General features: G+C 36.8%; 7 protein-coding genes across 8 annotated transcripts; 3 read left to right on the top strand and 4 right to left on the bottom strand.

The window, feature by feature from the left end:
* Nucleotides 1-674: 674 nt before the first annotated feature.
* Nucleotides 675-2356, bottom strand: LOC18015757 (arp2/3 complex-activating protein rickA). Its single transcript, XM_006397792.2, has one exon. The coding sequence runs from the start codon at nucleotides 2313-2315 to the stop codon at nucleotides 1170-1172; it is 1146 nt and encodes a 381-aa protein (XP_006397855.1). The 5' UTR covers nucleotides 2316-2356; the 3' UTR covers nucleotides 675-1169.
* A 1844-nt stretch (nucleotides 2357-4200) lies between these two features.
* LOC18015758 (serine/arginine-rich splicing factor RS31A) lies at nucleotides 4201-6480 on the top strand. Of its 2 annotated transcripts, XM_024154982.1 has the most exons (7): nucleotides 4233-4272; nucleotides 4396-4523; nucleotides 4790-5134; nucleotides 5283-5395; nucleotides 5478-5704; nucleotides 5803-6069; nucleotides 6187-6480. In XM_024154982.1, exons 3-7 carry the CDS (start codon nucleotides 5086-5088, stop codon nucleotides 6215-6217), a joined length of 687 nt encoding a protein of 228 aa, XP_024010750.1. In that variant the 5' UTR covers nucleotides 4233-4272; nucleotides 4396-4523; nucleotides 4790-5085; the 3' UTR covers nucleotides 6218-6480. The 2 variants fall into 2 exon arrangements, with proteins under 2 accessions (XP_024010749.1, XP_024010750.1); XM_024154981.1 differs by lacking the exon at nucleotides 4790-5134 and having other exon boundaries at nucleotides 4201-4272.
* On the bottom strand, nucleotides 6402-7277 carry LOC18015756 (calcium-binding protein KIC). Its single transcript, XM_006397791.2, has one exon. The coding sequence runs from the start codon at nucleotides 7113-7115 to the stop codon at nucleotides 6588-6590; it is 528 nt and encodes a 175-aa protein (XP_006397854.2). The 5' UTR covers nucleotides 7116-7277; the 3' UTR covers nucleotides 6402-6587.
* Nucleotides 7278-8437: 1160 nt separating this feature from the next.
* LOC18015534 (dof zinc finger protein DOF2.5) lies at nucleotides 8438-10638 on the bottom strand. The gene is made up of 2 exons (XM_006397789.2): nucleotides 10513-10638; nucleotides 8438-9876 (listed from the first exon to the last, which is right to left on the bottom strand). The coding sequence occupies exons 1-2, from the start codon at nucleotides 10534-10536 to the stop codon at nucleotides 8791-8793; spliced, it is 1110 nt and encodes a 369-aa protein (XP_006397852.1). The 5' UTR covers nucleotides 10537-10638; the 3' UTR covers nucleotides 8438-8790.
* A 2117-nt stretch (nucleotides 10639-12755) lies between these two features.
* Nucleotides 12756-14166, top strand: LOC18015533 (pyridoxine/pyridoxamine 5'-phosphate oxidase 2). Its single transcript, XM_006397788.2, has 7 exons — nucleotides 12756-12927; nucleotides 13016-13065; nucleotides 13164-13221; nucleotides 13322-13354; nucleotides 13429-13524; nucleotides 13623-13790; nucleotides 13877-14166. The coding sequence occupies exons 1-7, from the start codon at nucleotides 12829-12831 to the stop codon at nucleotides 13976-13978; spliced, it is 606 nt and encodes a 201-aa protein (XP_006397851.2). The 5' UTR covers nucleotides 12756-12828; the 3' UTR covers nucleotides 13979-14166.
* LOC18015532 (laccase-6) lies at nucleotides 14164-16465 on the bottom strand. The gene is made up of 6 exons (XM_006397787.2): nucleotides 16355-16465; nucleotides 16110-16261; nucleotides 15767-16011; nucleotides 15555-15683; nucleotides 14531-15472; nucleotides 14164-14439 (listed from the first exon to the last, which is right to left on the bottom strand). The coding sequence occupies exons 1-6, from the start codon at nucleotides 16463-16465 to the stop codon at nucleotides 14309-14311; spliced, it is 1710 nt and encodes a 569-aa protein (XP_006397850.1). The 3' UTR covers nucleotides 14164-14308.
* A 5-nt stretch (nucleotides 16466-16470) lies between these two features.
* Nucleotides 16471-16701, top strand: LOC112086213. Its single transcript, XM_024155090.1, has 2 exons — nucleotides 16471-16504; nucleotides 16604-16701. The coding sequence occupies exons 1-2, from the start codon at nucleotides 16471-16473 to the stop codon at nucleotides 16699-16701; spliced, it is 132 nt and encodes a 43-aa protein (XP_024010858.1).
* The last annotated feature ends 829 nt before the right edge of the window (nucleotides 16702-17530 follow it).

Below are 17530 nucleotides of genomic sequence, written 5' to 3'. Positions count from 1 at the left end.
CTATTACTTAACTTTTCGAAAGTATTGTAGTATACCAAATATTCCTGTATTATGTTATTGTTAGGTAGTGATATATTTGATCATGTCGAAAATTAAAAATTCTACAAATTAAAATGGAGTAAATATAAAACCAAAATTTCAAACTATCAAATTATATAAATTCCTAAAGATAATATATAGTCTTTTATTAAGATATAGTATGAAATAGAGAGAGTTTTGACTGTTTCATTATACCTCAGTTTGTTAGACTTCTTGTCTCTGAAAGCAGCTAATGATAACTTTACAATGTAGAAGCATACAATAGGACATTGAGATGAGATGTTATAAGAATGCATTTTTTTCTTTTCTTTGTTACTCAGTAATAGTTCTTTTTTTTCACTGGACTTTTCCATTGTATAATAGTACAAAGTTGGTATACGTTTTTGGTACACAAAGCCAGCAAAAAACAGAAATTCCCCGGATATTATTGAAACAAATATTATTGAGTAGATAAAGTAGTAAAGTACTGTATATGAATTTGGGCAGATATTTAGCAGGATATTTATGTAAACAAAGGGGCCAAGGGGGTATGTGGACTTAATGAATCATGACTGCATACATGACTGCATAAGCTGCGTCATGACCCGTAACAGACACACGACTAATAAGACATTAGACATTTGTGCAGAAGTCATTGTGTTGATATGTGAATGCCATATGAATGGCTTAACATATGAATAGAGGCATATACAGTAGATATGAATCGGAATTAGACATCTTACATCTTAGCTGTGATAGCAATCCGCCATACGGAGGAGCAGGACTTCACATCGCAATGTAATTAAGGACCTATCTGATAAATAAAGTAATAATCGACATCTCATTCATCACATCAGAGAGAGACATAGAGAAACGAAAGAGCGTTACAAGTTAAAAAAAAAAAAACGTTTCAAAAAACGAAATCAAAGCCTCCATATGAGTGAGAGGGTTTCCAAAAACTTAAAGAAGAATCAGAAACCACTAACCCCACTCATTTTTTCCCTTTATTCTTTTTTAGTTTATTTTAATCAAATTGAATTTATTGCAGTTTAAACCCCAAAACCTTAGTGTTTTTTTTTTTTTTTTTTTTTTAATTTAAAAAAACCGGGAGGATTCATCCCGGTCGAAGATCAGAGAGAGCTTTGTATATCTCAGTTGGTGTATCCGCCGCCATTATCACCGTAATCCGTGACGTGGAAACCATTGCCGGAGCCAGGTTTCCGGGAGATTTTAAGATGAACGCCGGGATCGTGATGAGTCGCCGTCGAGTTGTAAACAATAGAGTTGTTTATCATCTGAACGTTACTGTTCATAAAAGCTTTCATCGGGAGATTACTATTATTGCTAGTATTGTTACGGTTCTTCGTCGTTTTCTTCTTTCCTTCTCCTTCGTCACTGCTGCTACTGCTGCTGCTTTGAAGTCGCCGTCCTTTCTCTCCGGCGCCGTTTAAAACCCTGGAGGAATGTGGTCCTGTTCCTCCAGTTTTGTTGTTTGAAGGTGATCGTAGGATCTCCATTACAGCACCTTTGTTCTCACCTGCAATGGTGATGACTCGTGTGCCCATTATGTTTTCGGAATCGGAAAATGACGACTGCTGATGATGAGTCTTCTTGGTGTTGTTGCCTTGATGATTATGGTTCTGGTTCTGGTTATGGTTATGGTTATAGTTTTGATTTTCATGATGATTTGGTTCATAGAGTTGGCTTGTTTTCTCGGCTGTGAGAATGATTTTCTGAGTGGTTTCGCGCTCAGAATGTAACTGAGAAGGTGGGAGAGAGTAAGGAGAGAGTACTCTCGGTGATGCAGCTTTTCGAGGACTCTCTGATGATTCGGATTTCATTGACCTAGTCGAATGAGCTGGACTCGGTGGTGAAGTTGGTTTTCGAGGTGGTAAGGCTTCTTGAACCTCCTTGGGAGATGGTGGCGGCATGTATGACGACCTAGGCGGCTGTGGCGGTGGTGGAGACGGCGACGCAGCCTTTGGTGGGGTCGGTGGCGACATGTGGCGGCTTGGCGGTGAATGATATGGGGACCGCTCTTGAGGAGGTGGAGGTGTTTGGTGACGTGGAGGGGAAGGAGGTTGTTGCTGACGTGGAGGGGAAGGAGGTTGTTGCTGACGTGGAGGCGAAGGAGGTTGTTGCTGACGTGGAGGTGACGGTTGTTTTACCGGTGGTCGGACTGTGACCTGACGGCGAGGTGTTGGTCGGGGTTGAGGTGGAGGAGGTGGGTCGCTTGAGCCTTGTGATGTAGGCCTAGCGATGCTTGAGAGACGGAACCATGGACGAACATTAGACATTACAATTTTTTTAATTTGAAATGTAAGATATTTATTCGTGTCAAAACACAATGGAACGATTCAGATATGTTATCAAAACTTATATATATACACATACAAGTGAGTTGAAGAAAAAGGAAGCACGAGAAACATGAAAGAACAAGTAAATGGAGAAGAAAGGTATCAGATCCACATGCAATACGATTTCCAGCTTGCAAAAACCACATTTTACGACTCGTATCAATCGTTAAGAGTCAATTTCAAGCTTTTCCTATATAAATTATTTTTCACCGTTAATATATTAATTTAGATCGGCATCTAGTGACATACACGAAAGACGACTAAATTGGCAGAACAAAATCTTTACAGTACAGTACCTCAAACTACTTGCTTGCAGAAAGACGATGCATTAATATGTGATATTTCTAGTCCATATCTATTTTTGAAATTTGCTTGACCAACAAAACATGAATGGACAATCATATTTTTTTTCTTTTGGTAACCGGAATCAGATCATGGGCAGAAACCCAAATTATCATTTTTTTGATTGAGTTAATTTTCAATTTATATCATAAATATCAATTGTTTTTTTTTTTCAACTTCTTTTTGGTTGGTTTTTGAAAAGATTGAAAGAATGCCCTTTAACACTACGGAGAGTACGTAGTATTTCTCCACTAATTTGTTGAGACACAAAATTATTCCCAAATTCTTCTCTCTCTTTTTCTTTATTTCGATTTGACGACTAAGTATATTATATGTAACGAGCTTTGTATGCTTTTTATACGAACGGTTGATATTATTTCAGAGCAACTAGCTTTTATCCAAGGATTATTAAAACACATGGAAAGGGAAACTTCATAAACAAAACATCGAATACTGATAAAGTATCTCTGTGCTAAGCATCTTCAGTTCAGCTTTTCTTTTCATATCCATAAATTTCAAATGTCAAATCTATTGATCATTTTCTCTGAGCCACTATAATTCTTTCCTTTAAGAAAAAAAAATATATTTTACAATGGTGTATTATGTGTAGGTTGTGCTTATTGGGCATCAGAAACACCTATATCATCCAAAGTATAGCATCACAAATCTATATCTATTTTGCATTTTATAAAATCCTATTATATATAAATCTGTGATAAAACATGAAAAGTTATTACAAACTTCTTATAACTTTTTTTTTTAAGAGATGTTTGGTTTTACGTCAACCGATTGAAGGAGATGTTATGAGATAAAATGTTACTTATAAAATAGTCTAATAATTAAAAATAGTTGTACGTCAACCAACAAAGATAGAAACAGCATGAAGATGGACATTGACCTGGCCAATCGAATGTTGAAGATCATATAGATAATTACTCCATTTTCTTATTCCTTTATCGTGGTATGTATAGAGAACGATCAGTAATTATTGAGATCTTCCAGTTATAATGGGTGGATATAAATTTCAATTAAGAGATTTCAAGTCGGGCTAACTAAATAACTAATAACTTTCATGACAAGCAAAACTCAAGTGTGAAACTCCTAATGGCTCTTCAACGAATCCAGAATAACTTGGTAAATTGCGTAAAGGCCCATTTAATGTACAGAAGTTTACAAGACAAAATTGTTATGCTTTTTGGTTTAGCTATCAAGAGAAGAAAATCCAACATGGTAAAAAAAAATACAAAAAAGAAAAGAAAATCCCATCCACATTCATTTGGAAAAGAAACTGAGATTCTTATAGTTATAAGAACAACATTTTGGGCCGGTTGTAGAAAAGCCCAATTAAACAGTTGACTGAAATTCCAAATATGTTCTTGATGATCGAAGGGGCCAAAGGGAGAGGTGAGTTAGATCGAACGGTCATGGGGAGAGCGTCAATAACACGCTTTTGGTTCATTATAAAGCTGTGTTATTAAACCGAGCCTCGTCTTCTTCGTCGAGCGTCGTCATCTAGGGTTTTTCTGTCTCCTTGCTTCCTCAGAGACTCTTCAAGGTGAATATAAATCTTTTCCGCAGAAGACGAAAATTCGAAAATATATGATACCTCGGCGATTATATACGTTCTGATTTTGCCGTTTTTGTTTGGTGTTCACGACATCTGTTGTTGCATCGTCAGGAAATCGATTTCTTCTGCAAGTATGAGGCCGGTGTTCGTCGGGAATTTTGAGTATGATACTCGCCAATCGGATCTTGAACGATTGTTCGGCAAGTACGGGAGAGTGGAGCGAGTCGACATGAAGTCTGGTAAACGTGTTACATTTTTCTGCGATTATACTCTTTGAATGGTTGCGTTTAGAGGATAATCGATGATTTCTCCGATTTAGGATTCTGGATTTTGAGAATTTGTGCTACTTTCAAGCATGATTTTTGCAGTTGTATTAATGCTGTTTCTGCTGAAGCATGGGTTTAGTGTTAGGTGTGGAGGGAAATACAAAAGGGACGCTTAGCGTTAAATTAGGGACTTTGTTGAAGAGAGGAATTCTTGTATTTAAGTGTTTGTTTGGTCGCAGGAGCATTCTCCAAAGGAGTTGCCAACTTCTTCCTGCAAATATATTCCCTACGTTTTCATGCCTACCTTTATCATGTTGTGCCTACAATCTTCGCTGAGTCTAGAGAAACTTTGGAAGTCAATTGAATCCATCATCCCATTGCCTTGTTTCTTCTTCATGGCTTCCATATCTGAACTCCTACTTGTCAGAATGGTGAAGCTGGCCTTAGCAATCATTCAGAATTGAAAAAAAAAATCGGATTTTACTACCTTTTGATAGGCTACTACTACTACACATCTTTATTTTTCTACTACCTCATGGAACGCCTCTACATCTTTATGTACACCAGCCTTCACATTGATGCAGGTGTTGTATACTTATTTGTTTTCATTTTCTCTAGGTGAAAAGGTGTCTTCTTGCTGACTAACTCCTGCATTGCAAGTTTTGTGGACCGAAACAGATTATCAATTTATGTCCTGCGTTTTCTTATCTTGTTTTTTATATGTTCGTGCAGGTTATGCTTTTGTGTATTTTGAGGACGAGCGTGATGCTGAAGATGCAATCCGTGGGATCGACAATACCCCTTTTGGCTACGAGAAACGCAAGCTATCAGTTGAATGGGCCAAGGTATCTCTTTCTTGTTCTTCTAATGACTCATATGCTCGGGGTTTTATTGTGCAGAGAGAACTAAGTTTATTGCGACTTTCAGGGTGAACGTGGGAAGCCTCGTGATGGAAGGTCAGCCTCGAATCAGAGGCCGACGAAGACACTCTTTGTCATCAACTTTGACCCTATTCGCACAAAAGAGCGTGATATTGAGAGACACTTTGAGCCGTATGGTAAAGTTCTCAATGTCCGCATAAGGCGCAACTTTGCATTTGTTCAGTTTGCAACCCAAGAAGATGCAACCAAGGCCCTTGACTGTACACAAAACAGGTAGCAACACACACACACGTCTCTAGCTAGTAATTTTGTTTCATCTAACAGAGATAGTGATTGGCCAACTCTGATAAGCCCTGACATGTCTTTGGCAGCAAAATAATGGACCGGGTTGTTTCTATTGAGTATGCTTTGAGGGATGATGATGAAAGAGAAGACAGATATGCTGCTAGCCCAAGAAGGAGATCTCCTAGTCCAGTGTACCGGAGGCGTCCCAGTCCTGACTATGGTCGTCCTCGTAGTCCTGAATATGACAGGTACAAGGGTCCAGCTCCTTATGAAAGGCGTAGGAGCCCCGATTATGGGCGTCGCAGTCCAGACTATGGCAGAGCTAGAAGCCCAGGCTATGACAGATACAGGAGGTAACAACACATACACTTGGCTTCTTACTCTCTTGGGTTATCCATTATTAATATCCTAAATTTCTTTATAACACTAATTATCTGATTTTTTGTTTTTTTGTTTTTGTTTTGTAACAGCCGGTCTCCTTATGGAAGAGCAAGAGGTTGAAGATGTTGTTCTGCGCAGATGGCCACACTACCGTTTGTAACCCATGGCGAGAGGGGGCATAGGTCCAACGTTCAGATTTTTTTTTTTTTTTTTTTTTTTTTGCTCTAGTATGTTTTCAAACATTGATTAAAAAGACTCATAATCTCTATTATCCTTTTTTAAGACTCGTATCTACATCTATGTGATAACAGAAATTTCTTCTTCTTTTTTTATGTTTTATAAATTTTGTTTCACATAAAATAAATTGAAAGAGACATGGAATTGTGTATTTCTCGAGCATAAGTTATACGGTTGGTGTATTTTTCTCTATTGAGAAACATTTATAAGTTTTAGAAGACAGAGAGAGAATACACAAGCAAAAGGTAGTTCATCAAGGCAGAGAAGAGTGGTTGTGATTGCAGAGTTGTTGGCTGCTGATGGCTTTGTCGAGCCAGATTTCTGCATCTTCCATCATCTCGGGGCTTAACCGAACCATGAGAACGCAGAATTCGGTTTGGTTAAGTGCTCCATCTCCATCAAGGTCTCCTTCTCTAACCATTCCTTCCGCATCTTCCTTGCTCATTCCTTGAATCCCAAGTATCCCTGAGTTTCTCCTTAGGCTCTCAGCTGTGATCAGATCTCTCTCTGGATCCGCAAGCAAACTGAAACCTTTGCACAACTCTGATACAAACTCTTCAACGTCCATCTTCTCCGCCATAATCGGCAACATATCTTCGTATTTGGTCTCCATCTTCGTATTACTACTAGTTTCAAGTACAATTGATTTCTTGCTTGGTGGTTCCATTAGTGGAAAAAAGATGATGAAGGAAGGAGAGAGATAGAGAGAAGTGATTTTTGTGAACTGTTTTGATTGATTTGTCCGATGGAGATATATAAGTGTTGGGTGGCGTATCTGCATCGATGTGGTTGTCACGTTCGAACCTTATCGTGTGGTCTGAAAGCTTTCTCCTTAACCCATCGCGTTGAAGTAACGAACGGCTGCGATTCATCTCAAGATGATGCGTTTTGGAGTGTACGGAAGCATCTGATTATTAGGTGGTTTCCTGGAAACTTCGAATGGGCCGTGACCGACGTATTCCAACTCTTAAATTTTGTTTATATATTATTATCATTATCAAAGGGGAGAGAAAGAAGTTGAAGAGATGAGATGCTAAAAGTAATTTCGCAGAAGTTTCGGTTTCTTGATTTCTTCTGTCGGTTTTTTTTTTTTTTTTTGGTTTTGTTAGTGTTATTTATATGAATTGGATTCTCTTACAATAATAACGACAGAATTAATTTATCTTTTTCTCCCGTCCAAGTCCTAACTGATTTGACGTAACAGTAAATTTTCTTGTCTTATTGTGATTTGTGAGATGTTCGTTCAAATATACTAAGAGGAGTTTAGGCAAGCGATAATTTAGGTTATTTTTGTCAATTCTACAAATGGCCAACTAGATCTTTGTTGATATTTTTTACCAAAAAAGAAAGAATTAATCTTTGTTGATACACTACTTTGATGAAGGTCAAGGCAGCTCTAGTTTCCGTTTTAAAATTAAAACGGTGCTATTAAGTTTTTTAAACTTAAGTTAGTAGAATCTAACAGGCCTAGGCCGTGATGAGTTGGATTAAAGTATTAAACATAGCCCAATGAACATGCAGACACTCAACGGTGATTCGCTGCCGTTTCATTCCTTTGTTGCTAATGGATGATATACTCTTAACTTAAAACTGATGTCAATAGTTTCCTTTGACAGCATAAATTAATGGAGATATCGATACTTAAAAAGACACATTTCTAGTAATCACAAGCTAAATTAACAAAATCTCCTGAAATTTTACAAGAAATATAACAAGGCCGACTTCTATATATCTCGTTTGCTGTTATGAAATTCTGTTGTCTTTGATATCAACTCTGAATCTCTTTTCTCTTCGATTTGGAAAGAAGAGAGGGGAAAGTTTTATAGAGTTTGTTTTTGAATCGATTTTGTCCAAATTGATTGGAAAAAAGAAAGAGAAAACAAGCAGTGAAAAATTACCACCGTTTGATCATTATTGTTTAATAGGTTCACGTTCGTTAATCATGGATGCAACATCATTCAAGGTACCACAAGTTCTTCATCAAACTTGGATTCTGATGAATGAATTTTTATTAAACTAAAATGAGTCCTTTTGAAAATATTATATTACAGAAACTTCTAAAGATCGAGAAATATAGATATGAATCTATGACTATGAGAACACTTATATATATACAGATAGAAGAAACGATGAATACATATCACGTAACACTCAAAATCCGTATTCACATATTCTTCTACCCATACATAACTCCGTTATACACATATACTAATTAATCAACAAACCAAAGTGAAAAACCAACCCGAATTACCATCAACCCAATAACAAAACATTTAAAAAATTAATATTGGTTTAAACAAAACAAAAACCCAAACAATAAGGAGAATAAAAAGACTATGTTGTGTTAGCCAAGTTCTGACAACTTTAACTAAAGTACCCCATGTGACTATGTGAGGCAAAATATCATGAAAGAGAGTTAGAAAGCTCATTTCATCATCTCTTTCGATCATTTTGCTTCACCATGAAGATCCTCCTCCTGTAGTACTGAACATCCCACTCCAGTATCCATTATTAGGGCTTGAATTATTATTATTACCATGGCTCTTCTGTTGTTGATTATCATCATGATCAACTTCTTGTGTTATGCTTGATGAAAGCTCCTTCATTTGATCCCCGAATGGAAACAAAACCCTACCTTGGTGATGACCATCTTCAGACCTATTGTTGTTGCTGTGTCCAAGCCCTTGATGATCAGTAGAGAAAGAGAGATTACTTGGCTTGTAATCGACCATTGTTGGAAACCCTGAAGAAGTGTATAGCACATTGTTTGATGAATCCATCATTGGACCAGAAGGCATAAATGAGTTGATCCCTGATCTGGAAGAAACATTAACTCCTGTTCTTAAAAGCTCAAGCGCTGAAACAGGAGACGACGAAGAACCATAGAGAGAAGATGATGATGAAGGCTGCTGATGAGTCATGTTGCCATTTCCTTCCATCTTAGGCATCTGAAGAAACTGAGACATGTGAACATGATGGTGGTGATGATGTTGATCTTGCATGACTGGGAAAGACAACAAGTTAAGATCTTGTGATGACCCTTTTGATTTATTAGGGATTTGGTTTGAGAAGAGAATTGGTGGGTTTAGATCTGGAAGTGGTGTGGTCAAACCAAGTGAAGATGGTGTTGTCTGAAGGATGTTTGATGAAGAAGAAGAAGAAGATGACCTCTTGTTCTTTCTCGAGCTTCCTCCGACAGGAACATTCCTAAGAGATCCACCTTCGGTCCAATACCTTCGACAACCTTTGCAGAAGTATCTTGGTTGTGTGAGACTATAGTTGTTGTAGTAACAAAACTTTGTGTTGGTTGAGTTACATCTTGGACAATTTAGTTTCTCTTGTGGTCTTGTTTTCCTCTCCACTACAACCGCCGTATTGTTGTTGTTGCTTACGCCAGAGACGGTGGCTCCTGCGGCTGAGACGCCGTTAGATGTGAGAATGGTGTTTGGCCTTGCATTGGACGTGGTGTTTGATTGATGTGTGTTGTTATTAGGAATCATGATTTGCTCCATTGGTTTTACGTTCATCATTTCTTGAAAGCCCTAAGCATTGAAATTGAAAGAATTAATTAGAGAACCCCCAAAGAGGGAGCTAATTAGTGTTTAATAGGCATCGTGCTTCTCAAATTTAAGCACTACCAAACGGAGAAAAATGAAACATGCACATTATATTTTCCTTGTTATCTGATAGAACTATATAGGAGTTAATAAAAACGAAAAGATATGAACACAAAGAACAAATGGTAAATAACAAATCATAACTTTTAATTATCTAATCTCTATTAGTTTTTCAATATATAATTAACGAGTAGTCAGATTAAAAGGCTGAGAAAAAAGTGTTGCGAGCTATAATATATCCCTAATCTTTTCTTCCCAACCTCGAAACCTACAAAAAAGATAATTTTCCCATGCAAATTTTCATTGAAATATGTGTAAGAACTCTTGAAATATCTCTATATAATATCTTTGACCACAAACACATCATCACCGCGGTATTCATCTGTATATATATAACAACATATGCACACACATAAATATGAATATAATTAAGTATGAAATTTTCATGGATCATGGAAGAGAGAAAGAGGAAGGGAAAGAGAAGAGAGAAAAAGGAAGAAGTAGTTAAGGAGAATTAAGAAGAAACAAAAGACAAGAAGCAAAGGAAGATCTTTTAAGCACCTGTGTCCACTTCGTAGCGTCCATGACTTCCGACAAAGAGAAAGCCAGAGAGAGAGAGAGATATGTGTGGGTTTTGAGTAAAGGCCAAAGAGAAGAATGTTTTTGGAGACTTTTTTTTTCTTTTGCCTTTTCTTTGTTTTTGAGTGATGGCTCTTCTATGCGTTGCCTTTCACTTTATGGGTGATGAAAAAAGAGCCAGCGAAGAAGACGGAGAAGAGAAGCACCCAACTTTTAACTTATTATTATCTAAGAGAATATATATGTAAACGTTTTTTCTCATGCATTATAAATAGAAAATCTAGATATATACATATATAACTAAAATGTTATCGAGTAAAATAAATGTCATTCTGCTGGACTTTAATTTGAATATGATATATTGAATGTTGAAAATATAAATATCTGACTAAATAACTCAAATGTAAAAGTCTAGAATAGTAATTCTTGATTGTTTGCTAAAAAAGTGATAAAATGGCGAAATGAGTTGACACATATCGCATTTATTGTGCCTTTAATTTAGATGATCGGTATGAAGTAAATTGTTTGATTTAGAGACTATATTATGATTTGTAATTTCATAGCATCATCCGCCCAATTCGGGAGAAAACTATGGACTGAACTTTTAAGAAAATTTCGGTTATAAAAAGAATAAAAGTAGTAAAAAGAAAAAGTTGGGTTTGTTGATTTTGACTAGTGATGATGTCTCGTGACCGCTAGCTCTTTCTGGTCCCTCGTAATAAATTATACTTTTATAAGAGAAAAAATCGTGTGTAAGGAATTATGTCCTTTTGTTTAAATAATATATTTATTACTGAATATAAAACTCTTATGTGTTCATATAATGCATATTAGTGTGAGTGGAACTATGAGTTGTATGCTATTTCCTGGCCTCCCATTTTGTGATTGGATACTATTTGTTGGCCATATGGTCCATCAAATCGCCTAGCTCAATTTTTAAAATCCCAATACCATACCTATATGTATATACACCACATGTCTTGCGTACATGTGATTTAGTGGCTTTGACACCTAAATTTAGCTCGACTTTAAACTTTATTTACTGTATCAATATATGTATATTATACTGGTCCCGATCTAGATTTTATGAAACTGATGAGATTAGTTAAATACTGAAAATACGAAAAGCAAAAGATTGTTTATACGGTTTTGTAAGTACTTTTTAAATTTACACAATTTTTAAAACTAAACCTTTTTTTAGGTCTTTTAAAACGCTGTGAAGTTAATACCTTTACTTTGTCGTCATACAATTTTGCAGTGAAATCTAGTTTTTTAAATAGAAGTTTGTCATTCTATTATTCGTTTGCTTATATGATTATGACATTTCATGATGTTACCAAACAAAATCTATTTATACTTAACATTTATTCCATGTTAGCAATATATTTGGCTTTATAAATGCAATAAAGGGTTATTACATCACACATATCCAAAATTATATATGATTTTGGTTAAAGTGATAAAGATGAAGGTCAACATCTTATTCATACAATATCTCATTTGTATTAAAACATCTTATTAAAAATAGATATACAAAAAATCATGAGCCAAAAAAAATCCTGTAACCATGTGAGCTTTTTAGGTAAAATGATATACCTTACGAGTCATAAAAGCCACTAAGTTCTTATTTTATAGAATGAAGAAACCCTCCATCAAAGTATCAATTCAAAGATTCATAAGGCAAATTATCTTTCTTACAATTTTACAGCGGATGTACTAGTAAAAAACTAAAGGAAATTTAATTACTAAAAAATATATATATATATGGATTGGAATTTTCGAAGAGACGAATTTTGAAAAAGAAGACGAGGGAGAGAAGAATGAGAAGACCGACAGGAAGCGACAAAAAGGAGGTGGGGAGGGGCCCCACAAATCGTGGCGTGATTGAGATTTTTTTATTTGCTTGCTTTTTTACAAATCTAAAGACTGTTCCAGTTTTATTTTCTTTCTTGATGTTGACATCTGTCTTCTCTTACCCAACACCCTCTCCCACCCAATCCCTCTCTCTTTATCTATCGTGTCGTTTCACTGTGCCATCTTCCCTTTTGCCTGCCGTTTTGCTTCAACGACTTACAAATTGCCACATTTCCTTCAAGTTGTTTAGTCGGTTCGCAGATATTTTTGCTTTTAATAAACGAGCATCATATATTCTTTAGGCCCAATATTAAATATGGCCCATTAAATAAAGTTAGTTAAATCAAGTAACTACTGGCAGCGAAACCGACGCCGTTTAACGTTAATGGCGGCAATGTGTAAATAGTATCGCTGAAATGGAAAGGAAAGGCCGAAAATCGGTGAATGATGACGATGGGAACAGCTGTAGCGCCATGGAAGCAGCTTCTCTTTGGTGCGATCGAGGCGAATTCTCACCTAAGCCACTCTTCTTATGTTCAGCTCGTATGTGATTTTGTTGTATCTTATCTTCTCTTTGTTCACGCACACAACGAGCGATGCTGCTCACTTGTTAGATGATGTGTGTTTTCAGGCGACGATTGGTTTAAATGGACGGCCTTCGAATCGCACCGTCGTATTCAGGTGATTACGAATGTGCGTGATTATCTCCGTTTTTAGTCAGAATGTCCTTTGATTCGATTGGTTGGGAGATGAAATATTTGTCGGTGGCACTTTGGCAGGGGATTTGAAGAGAACAGTGATAGGATTCAAATCAACACCGATTTTCGTAGTCGTAAGGTCATTGGAATTTTTACAGTTTATGGTGGCATTTCTCCTGAAGCTACTTCCGAATTTTGTCTCATTTTTCATCCTGTAAATTCTTGCATTTTTGTTGCAGATTGAAGAGCTTAGTCATTGTCCGTATTCCGAGGTGAGAAATCTCTCATGCTCGATTTATATTACATTACACTCCGATTGTAATTTGGTGGGTTTTATATTTCCAAGATATGTTGGTATTTCTCGGATTCTTGGGAGCAATTCCGGATCAATGGAAGAATTGAGGTCATTGATGCGTCGAATCCTGACCAGGCCAAGCTTCAGGTACGAAATACATAACCCAGTAATGTCTTGGAAAGAAAGAAAGATCGGTTTTTTCTTTTGTCTTGATTGTTTTGGTTTTGATTTTTTAATGGATGTAGCAAAGAGAGAAAGCTTGGTTTGCTAATTCTTTGAAGTCAAGGCTGATTTACATCTGTCCTACTCCTGGTAGTCCTTACAACAGCGAGCAACCAAATCAAGAAGTTAAGTTAGATCCCTCAAGTGGTCCAGTTGCTGAATATTGTCTGCTGCTTCTTGAGCCAGAAAAGGTTTTGTTTTTAATAAGATTTCTTTCTTCTGATGATTTCTCTTGTTAGGCGTACATTGTTTCATCAGTGAATACCCTTGATGACAGGTTGATTACTTGAATCTGAAAAGCAATCAGAGGTTTTTGTTTTCGTCGATGGTTAGTGGAGCAGGAGAGAAATGCTGGACTTCAGAAAAGGCTAACCCTTAATTAAGTTATAATGTCTGAGGAGGTGATCAAAGAATCTCTTGTTTGTGTGGTGGATTTTTCTTATGTGAATCGCCAGTTTGTAGCAATTCATAATATTTTCACTCTTGGCTTTCAAACAGTGTAATGTGTATTTTTGGATTTTATCATACATTGGAAAATCTGAATAAAAAAATCTGAATCTTTCTCTTCTATCCCTTTGAATGACATTTCATTTGCTCTAGATTAATGAATAAGAGCAGGCAAATGGAAGCGTCTAATTTGCTTTCTGTGGTTGTTACCAAAAACACTCTATCCTCGTTTGCTGTCACCATTTGCTAATTTCAATGAAGCCTAGCACTTTGGTAGATCTGCAGGTGGACGAGGTAGACTCTCAATCACGGTCTTGCCATTTTTCACTATAAACATGGTGCTCATTCCCCATGTTTGATGGATGTCGAAGTGGCAATGCAATAACCAGAGCCCTATTCATTTTTTTTTAAAAAGAAGAAATTTTATCAGTAAAAAAATGTGGGTGGGTTGTAATGCTAGGGAAGTGTTGCGAAAAAGAATTACCTGGATTGTTGGCAACAAACCGAATTGCAGCCCATCCTCCTACTGGGACTCCAATAGTGTTCAAGTAAGGAGGATCCTCCATGTTAAATCGTGCTGTTAGTTGATCATAGTTCCCTGTGCCATAGCCAATAACATAAAAGCTGTGTCCATGAAGATGAATTGGATGGTTTTCCGTTGTGAGTGTGCCAGTATTCTGGAAGATGATTTGTATCCTGCTCCCATACTCGAAAACTATTGCTCTGGTCCCATTTGCAGCCTGAGTGTCATTGGCTATGTCATTGGGTGCCCCATTGACATAGTCATAGGATTTTTCCGGCGTGGTTGGGAAATCTAAAGTGAAGTATCCTTCCAGCTGCTTGTAATAAGCTTCCAAAATCGAGACTTTAGGCTCGACGAAGCTGATGTTGTTCATTGAAGCTGCTAATCTTCCTTTTCTGGGACCTTGGCACTTGTTATCTGGATTTTCAGAGTTACACTTGTTTACATTTATCCCGATTGTGATAAAGAGTTGTGCATCAATGTCTTTTGGAACATTGACTGCATTTAGACTTCTGAGCCCGTCCATGACTGTCTTAACAGCGATATTATCATTGAAAATAGGCAACTTAGCTGGTAACGTTACACTGTTAGGCAATGCACCAAAGTATTGGAAGTAAGCGATCGCTGATGTGTTTTGAAACTTGACGTTCTTTGCAGACTCGTACGGACCCATGGCGATGGAGTATCTCCCAATGGCTTGATCAGCTGTGACAAGAACGTTCATTGTCTGTCCAGGCACAAGCATCACACGCTCTGTTGTAAAAGGTTTCGTGTACTCGCCATCTACTTCCACTATGGTTAACAGGTGATTAGCTATGGTGAAGAAGCTCTCCATGTTAATGCCAGCATTTATCAGCCGTAGCAGGTATGTCTTCCTTGGCACTATCTCAATTTCATAAACATCTGGAATATAAAGACATAAAAACAAGGATCAATAATCTGTTTTCTCGTTGCAAATCAATCATCACACTCTGATATCTATTACCTTTAGAGGAGCAATTGTAGTTAGGTCCCGGTTGACCATTAATTGTGAATGCATCTGCTGGAGGAGGAGGTCCTCCACTCTCCAGTACCTGTTGTTCCAGCTCTACCACGTTCTTAAGCCAATACTCTCCTAGATTATCGTGAAACGACGTCAAACAACTTCAGTAACCTCAATTAGTGAATGAGACTGACTTTACTAAGAATAAAAATTACCCAGGAGAATAGTATGCTCGTTGAAGGGTTTGTTGAATGGGTAAGGAACAGAAGCTTTAGGATATACAATAAGTGGACCGTATACTGTAGCCCTAAGCCAAGAAAAGTGTGCATGCCAAAAAAATGTGCCCTTTTGTTGCGCCACTGTGAAGTTGTATGTGAAACTCTGTCCACTCTGGATTGGACATTGTGTGATATAAGATGGACCATCATACCAACATGACAGTTTCTGCTTAATACCATGCCTGCACATAATAGAAACAACGCTTGTTAGTCTAGTTTTGTCTTCTAAGCATTTGTACTTTGTATATATGTGTATATATATATATCTGCATAAGCATACCAATGGATTGTGGTATTATAGGGGGTCATGTTGATAACGTTAACGACAATTCTGTCATCTTCTTGAGCGGATATTGCAGGGCCAGGGAATTTCCCGTTGATTGTTACAATCTCTTTTGTCTGGCATAGCCTGGTGAGTCTCGTTGTTTGTACCTATTAGAGAAATCAGTAACACAACAGAGCAAAGAATACAGAAAATGCATACATGAGATGTTGATTATGGTTTGAATATTGTTGATACTTTACCTTGAACTGGTAAAACTTAGTTGCAGCGCTAAACCTCGCAATGTTCAGTACTTGAATAATGAACAAGAAAAAGCAAAGACGGAACAAGACCGGGACAACTATATTGGTCATCTTTAATGGAAAAGAGACAGGGAGATATGAGAGTGAAAGGTACTGACTGTAATGCAACTGGTTTTTATAGTGTTCGAAGGCGAAAAATAGGAAATATTATATATACTTTGAAAAGAAAAGTTTCATGATTTTGGGGAGTTGGGAACAAAAACACTAGTGATTATAAGGTGTTGGGAAGGCGTGACTTGTTTCTTGACCCCAGCGTGAGATTGAAGGCAACACACGGGTTAATCTAAAAGGGCTTTGATTAATTAAGAAGAGAGATACTCTTAATGAGTCTCTTCTCTTTGCTTTTGGATCAGTAAAAAGCGAATTATATACCAAGCTAGTGAGGGATATGAAACTGCTGATTTATCTGGACCGACCCGGTTTTCACCAAGACTACAAAGCAATGACAGTAAATCAAACGAAATCATTACAAGGCTACACCGAATTGATTATACATACGAGTTTTGGGATTAGCCAGGAAGTGATCAGATGCATGATTTAGCATCATTAGAGAGTGTTTAGTAGGGTCGTATTGGTTTTATGGACATTATACGATGATGTTGTTTTAGGGCTTTTGAGTTTTTTTTTTAGAGTGTGTTGAAAAAGAAAGAACAAGAAAGAGTAAGAAGTGATCAAAGAGGTCGGTGTTTTGGATGGACTTAATTCTTTATTGGTCGTATCATCATCAAAATTCGTGCACGCCTTCACTTGTCAAAAACTCTTGTTTATTTATTTATTTTCCTAAAAAGATTTTTGTAAACATTTAGACTGAAACATGATGATTCTTCGCATTTGACCGAGTCATTTGTGCGTTGTTTTGACTGCTTTATATATATTGTTAAGTTTTAACATTATTCTGCCAAATCTATACACAAGGATAACAAAAATTCATGCAATCGATCCGTATCCGCTCATTGGTTTAATAAAATGTTCATATAAAAAACATCAACGTCATAAAATTTGCGATTTCACTTACTTATATGTTACTAAGAAAATCGTGATAATTTATTTACAATTTTACTATAATGAAGATTCATAATATAGCTAGTTCTACATCTATAGGCTGAATACACATTA

This window comes from Eutrema salsugineum, unplaced genomic scaffold (genome assembly GCF_000478725.1).
Source record: "Eutrema salsugineum unplaced genomic scaffold, Eutsalg1_0 scaffold_22, whole genome shotgun sequence".
In the NCBI taxonomy this organism is placed as follows: Eukaryota; Viridiplantae; Streptophyta; class Magnoliopsida; order Brassicales; family Brassicaceae; genus Eutrema; species Eutrema salsugineum.
Note: the sequence above shows the minus strand (reverse complement) of the source record. Positions and strands in the feature narration are given on the sequence as shown.

What these genes read in the sequence shown, in the direction of transcription:
- LOC18015533 (XM_006397788.2), top strand. Translation starts at nt 12,829, where the DNA reads ATGATGACGATGGGAACAGCTGTAGCGCCATGGAAGCAGCTTCTCTTT. An exon ending in CCGATTTTCGTAGTCGTAAG is followed by an intron (nt 13,222 to 13,321) that starts GTCATTGGAATT and finishes TTTTTGTTGCAG; the next exon opens with ATTGAAGAGCTTAGTCATTG. An exon ending in TGCTTCTTGAGCCAGAAAAG is followed by an intron (nt 13,791 to 13,876) that starts GTTTTGTTTTTA and finishes CCTTGATGACAG; the next exon opens with GTTGATTACTTGAATCTGAA.
- LOC18015534 (XM_006397789.2), bottom strand. Translation starts at nt 10,536, where the DNA reads ATGGACGCTACGAAGTGGACACAG. An exon ending in ACGCTACGAAGTGGACACAG is followed by an intron (nt 9,877 to 10,512) that starts GTGCTTAAAAGA and finishes TTCAATGCTTAG; the next exon opens with GGCTTTCAAGAAATGATGAA.
- LOC18015758 (XM_024154981.1), top strand. Translation starts at nt 4,418, where the DNA reads ATGAGGCCGGTGTTCGTCGGGAATTTTGAGTATGATACTCGCCAATCG. An exon ending in GCGAGTCGACATGAAGTCTG is followed by an intron (nt 4,524 to 5,282) that starts GTAAACGTGTTA and finishes ATGTTCGTGCAG; the next exon opens with GTTATGCTTTTGTGTATTTT. An exon ending in TATCAGTTGAATGGGCCAAG is followed by an intron (nt 5,396 to 5,477) that starts GTATCTCTTTCT and finishes TGCGACTTTCAG; the next exon opens with GGTGAACGTGGGAAGCCTCG.
- LOC18015756 (XM_006397791.2), bottom strand. Translation starts at nt 7,115, where the DNA reads ATGCAGATACGCCACCCAACACTTATATATCTCCATCGGACAAATCAA.
- LOC112086213 (XM_024155090.1), top strand. Translation starts at nt 16,471, where the DNA reads ATGGAAAAGAGACAGGGAGATATGAGAGTGAAAG. An exon ending in GGGAGATATGAGAGTGAAAG is followed by an intron (nt 16,505 to 16,603) that starts GTACTGACTGTA and finishes GATTTTGGGGAG; the next exon opens with TTGGGAACAAAAACACTAGT.
- LOC18015532 (XM_006397787.2), bottom strand. Translation starts at nt 16,465, where the DNA reads ATGACCAATATAGTTGTCCCGGTCTTGTTCCGTCTTTGCTTTTTCTTG. An exon ending in TATAATACCACAATCCATTG is followed by an intron (nt 16,012 to 16,109) that starts GTATGCTTATGC and finishes TATTATGTGCAG; the next exon opens with GCATGGTATTAAGCAGAAAC. An exon ending in CGAGCATACTATTCTCCTGG is followed by an intron (nt 15,684 to 15,766) that starts GTAATTTTTATT and finishes ACGATAATCTAG; the next exon opens with GAGAGTATTGGCTTAAGAAC.
- LOC18015757 (XM_006397792.2), bottom strand. Translation starts at nt 2,315, where the DNA reads ATGTCTAATGTTCGTCCATGGTTCCGTCTCTCAAGCATCGCTAGGCCT.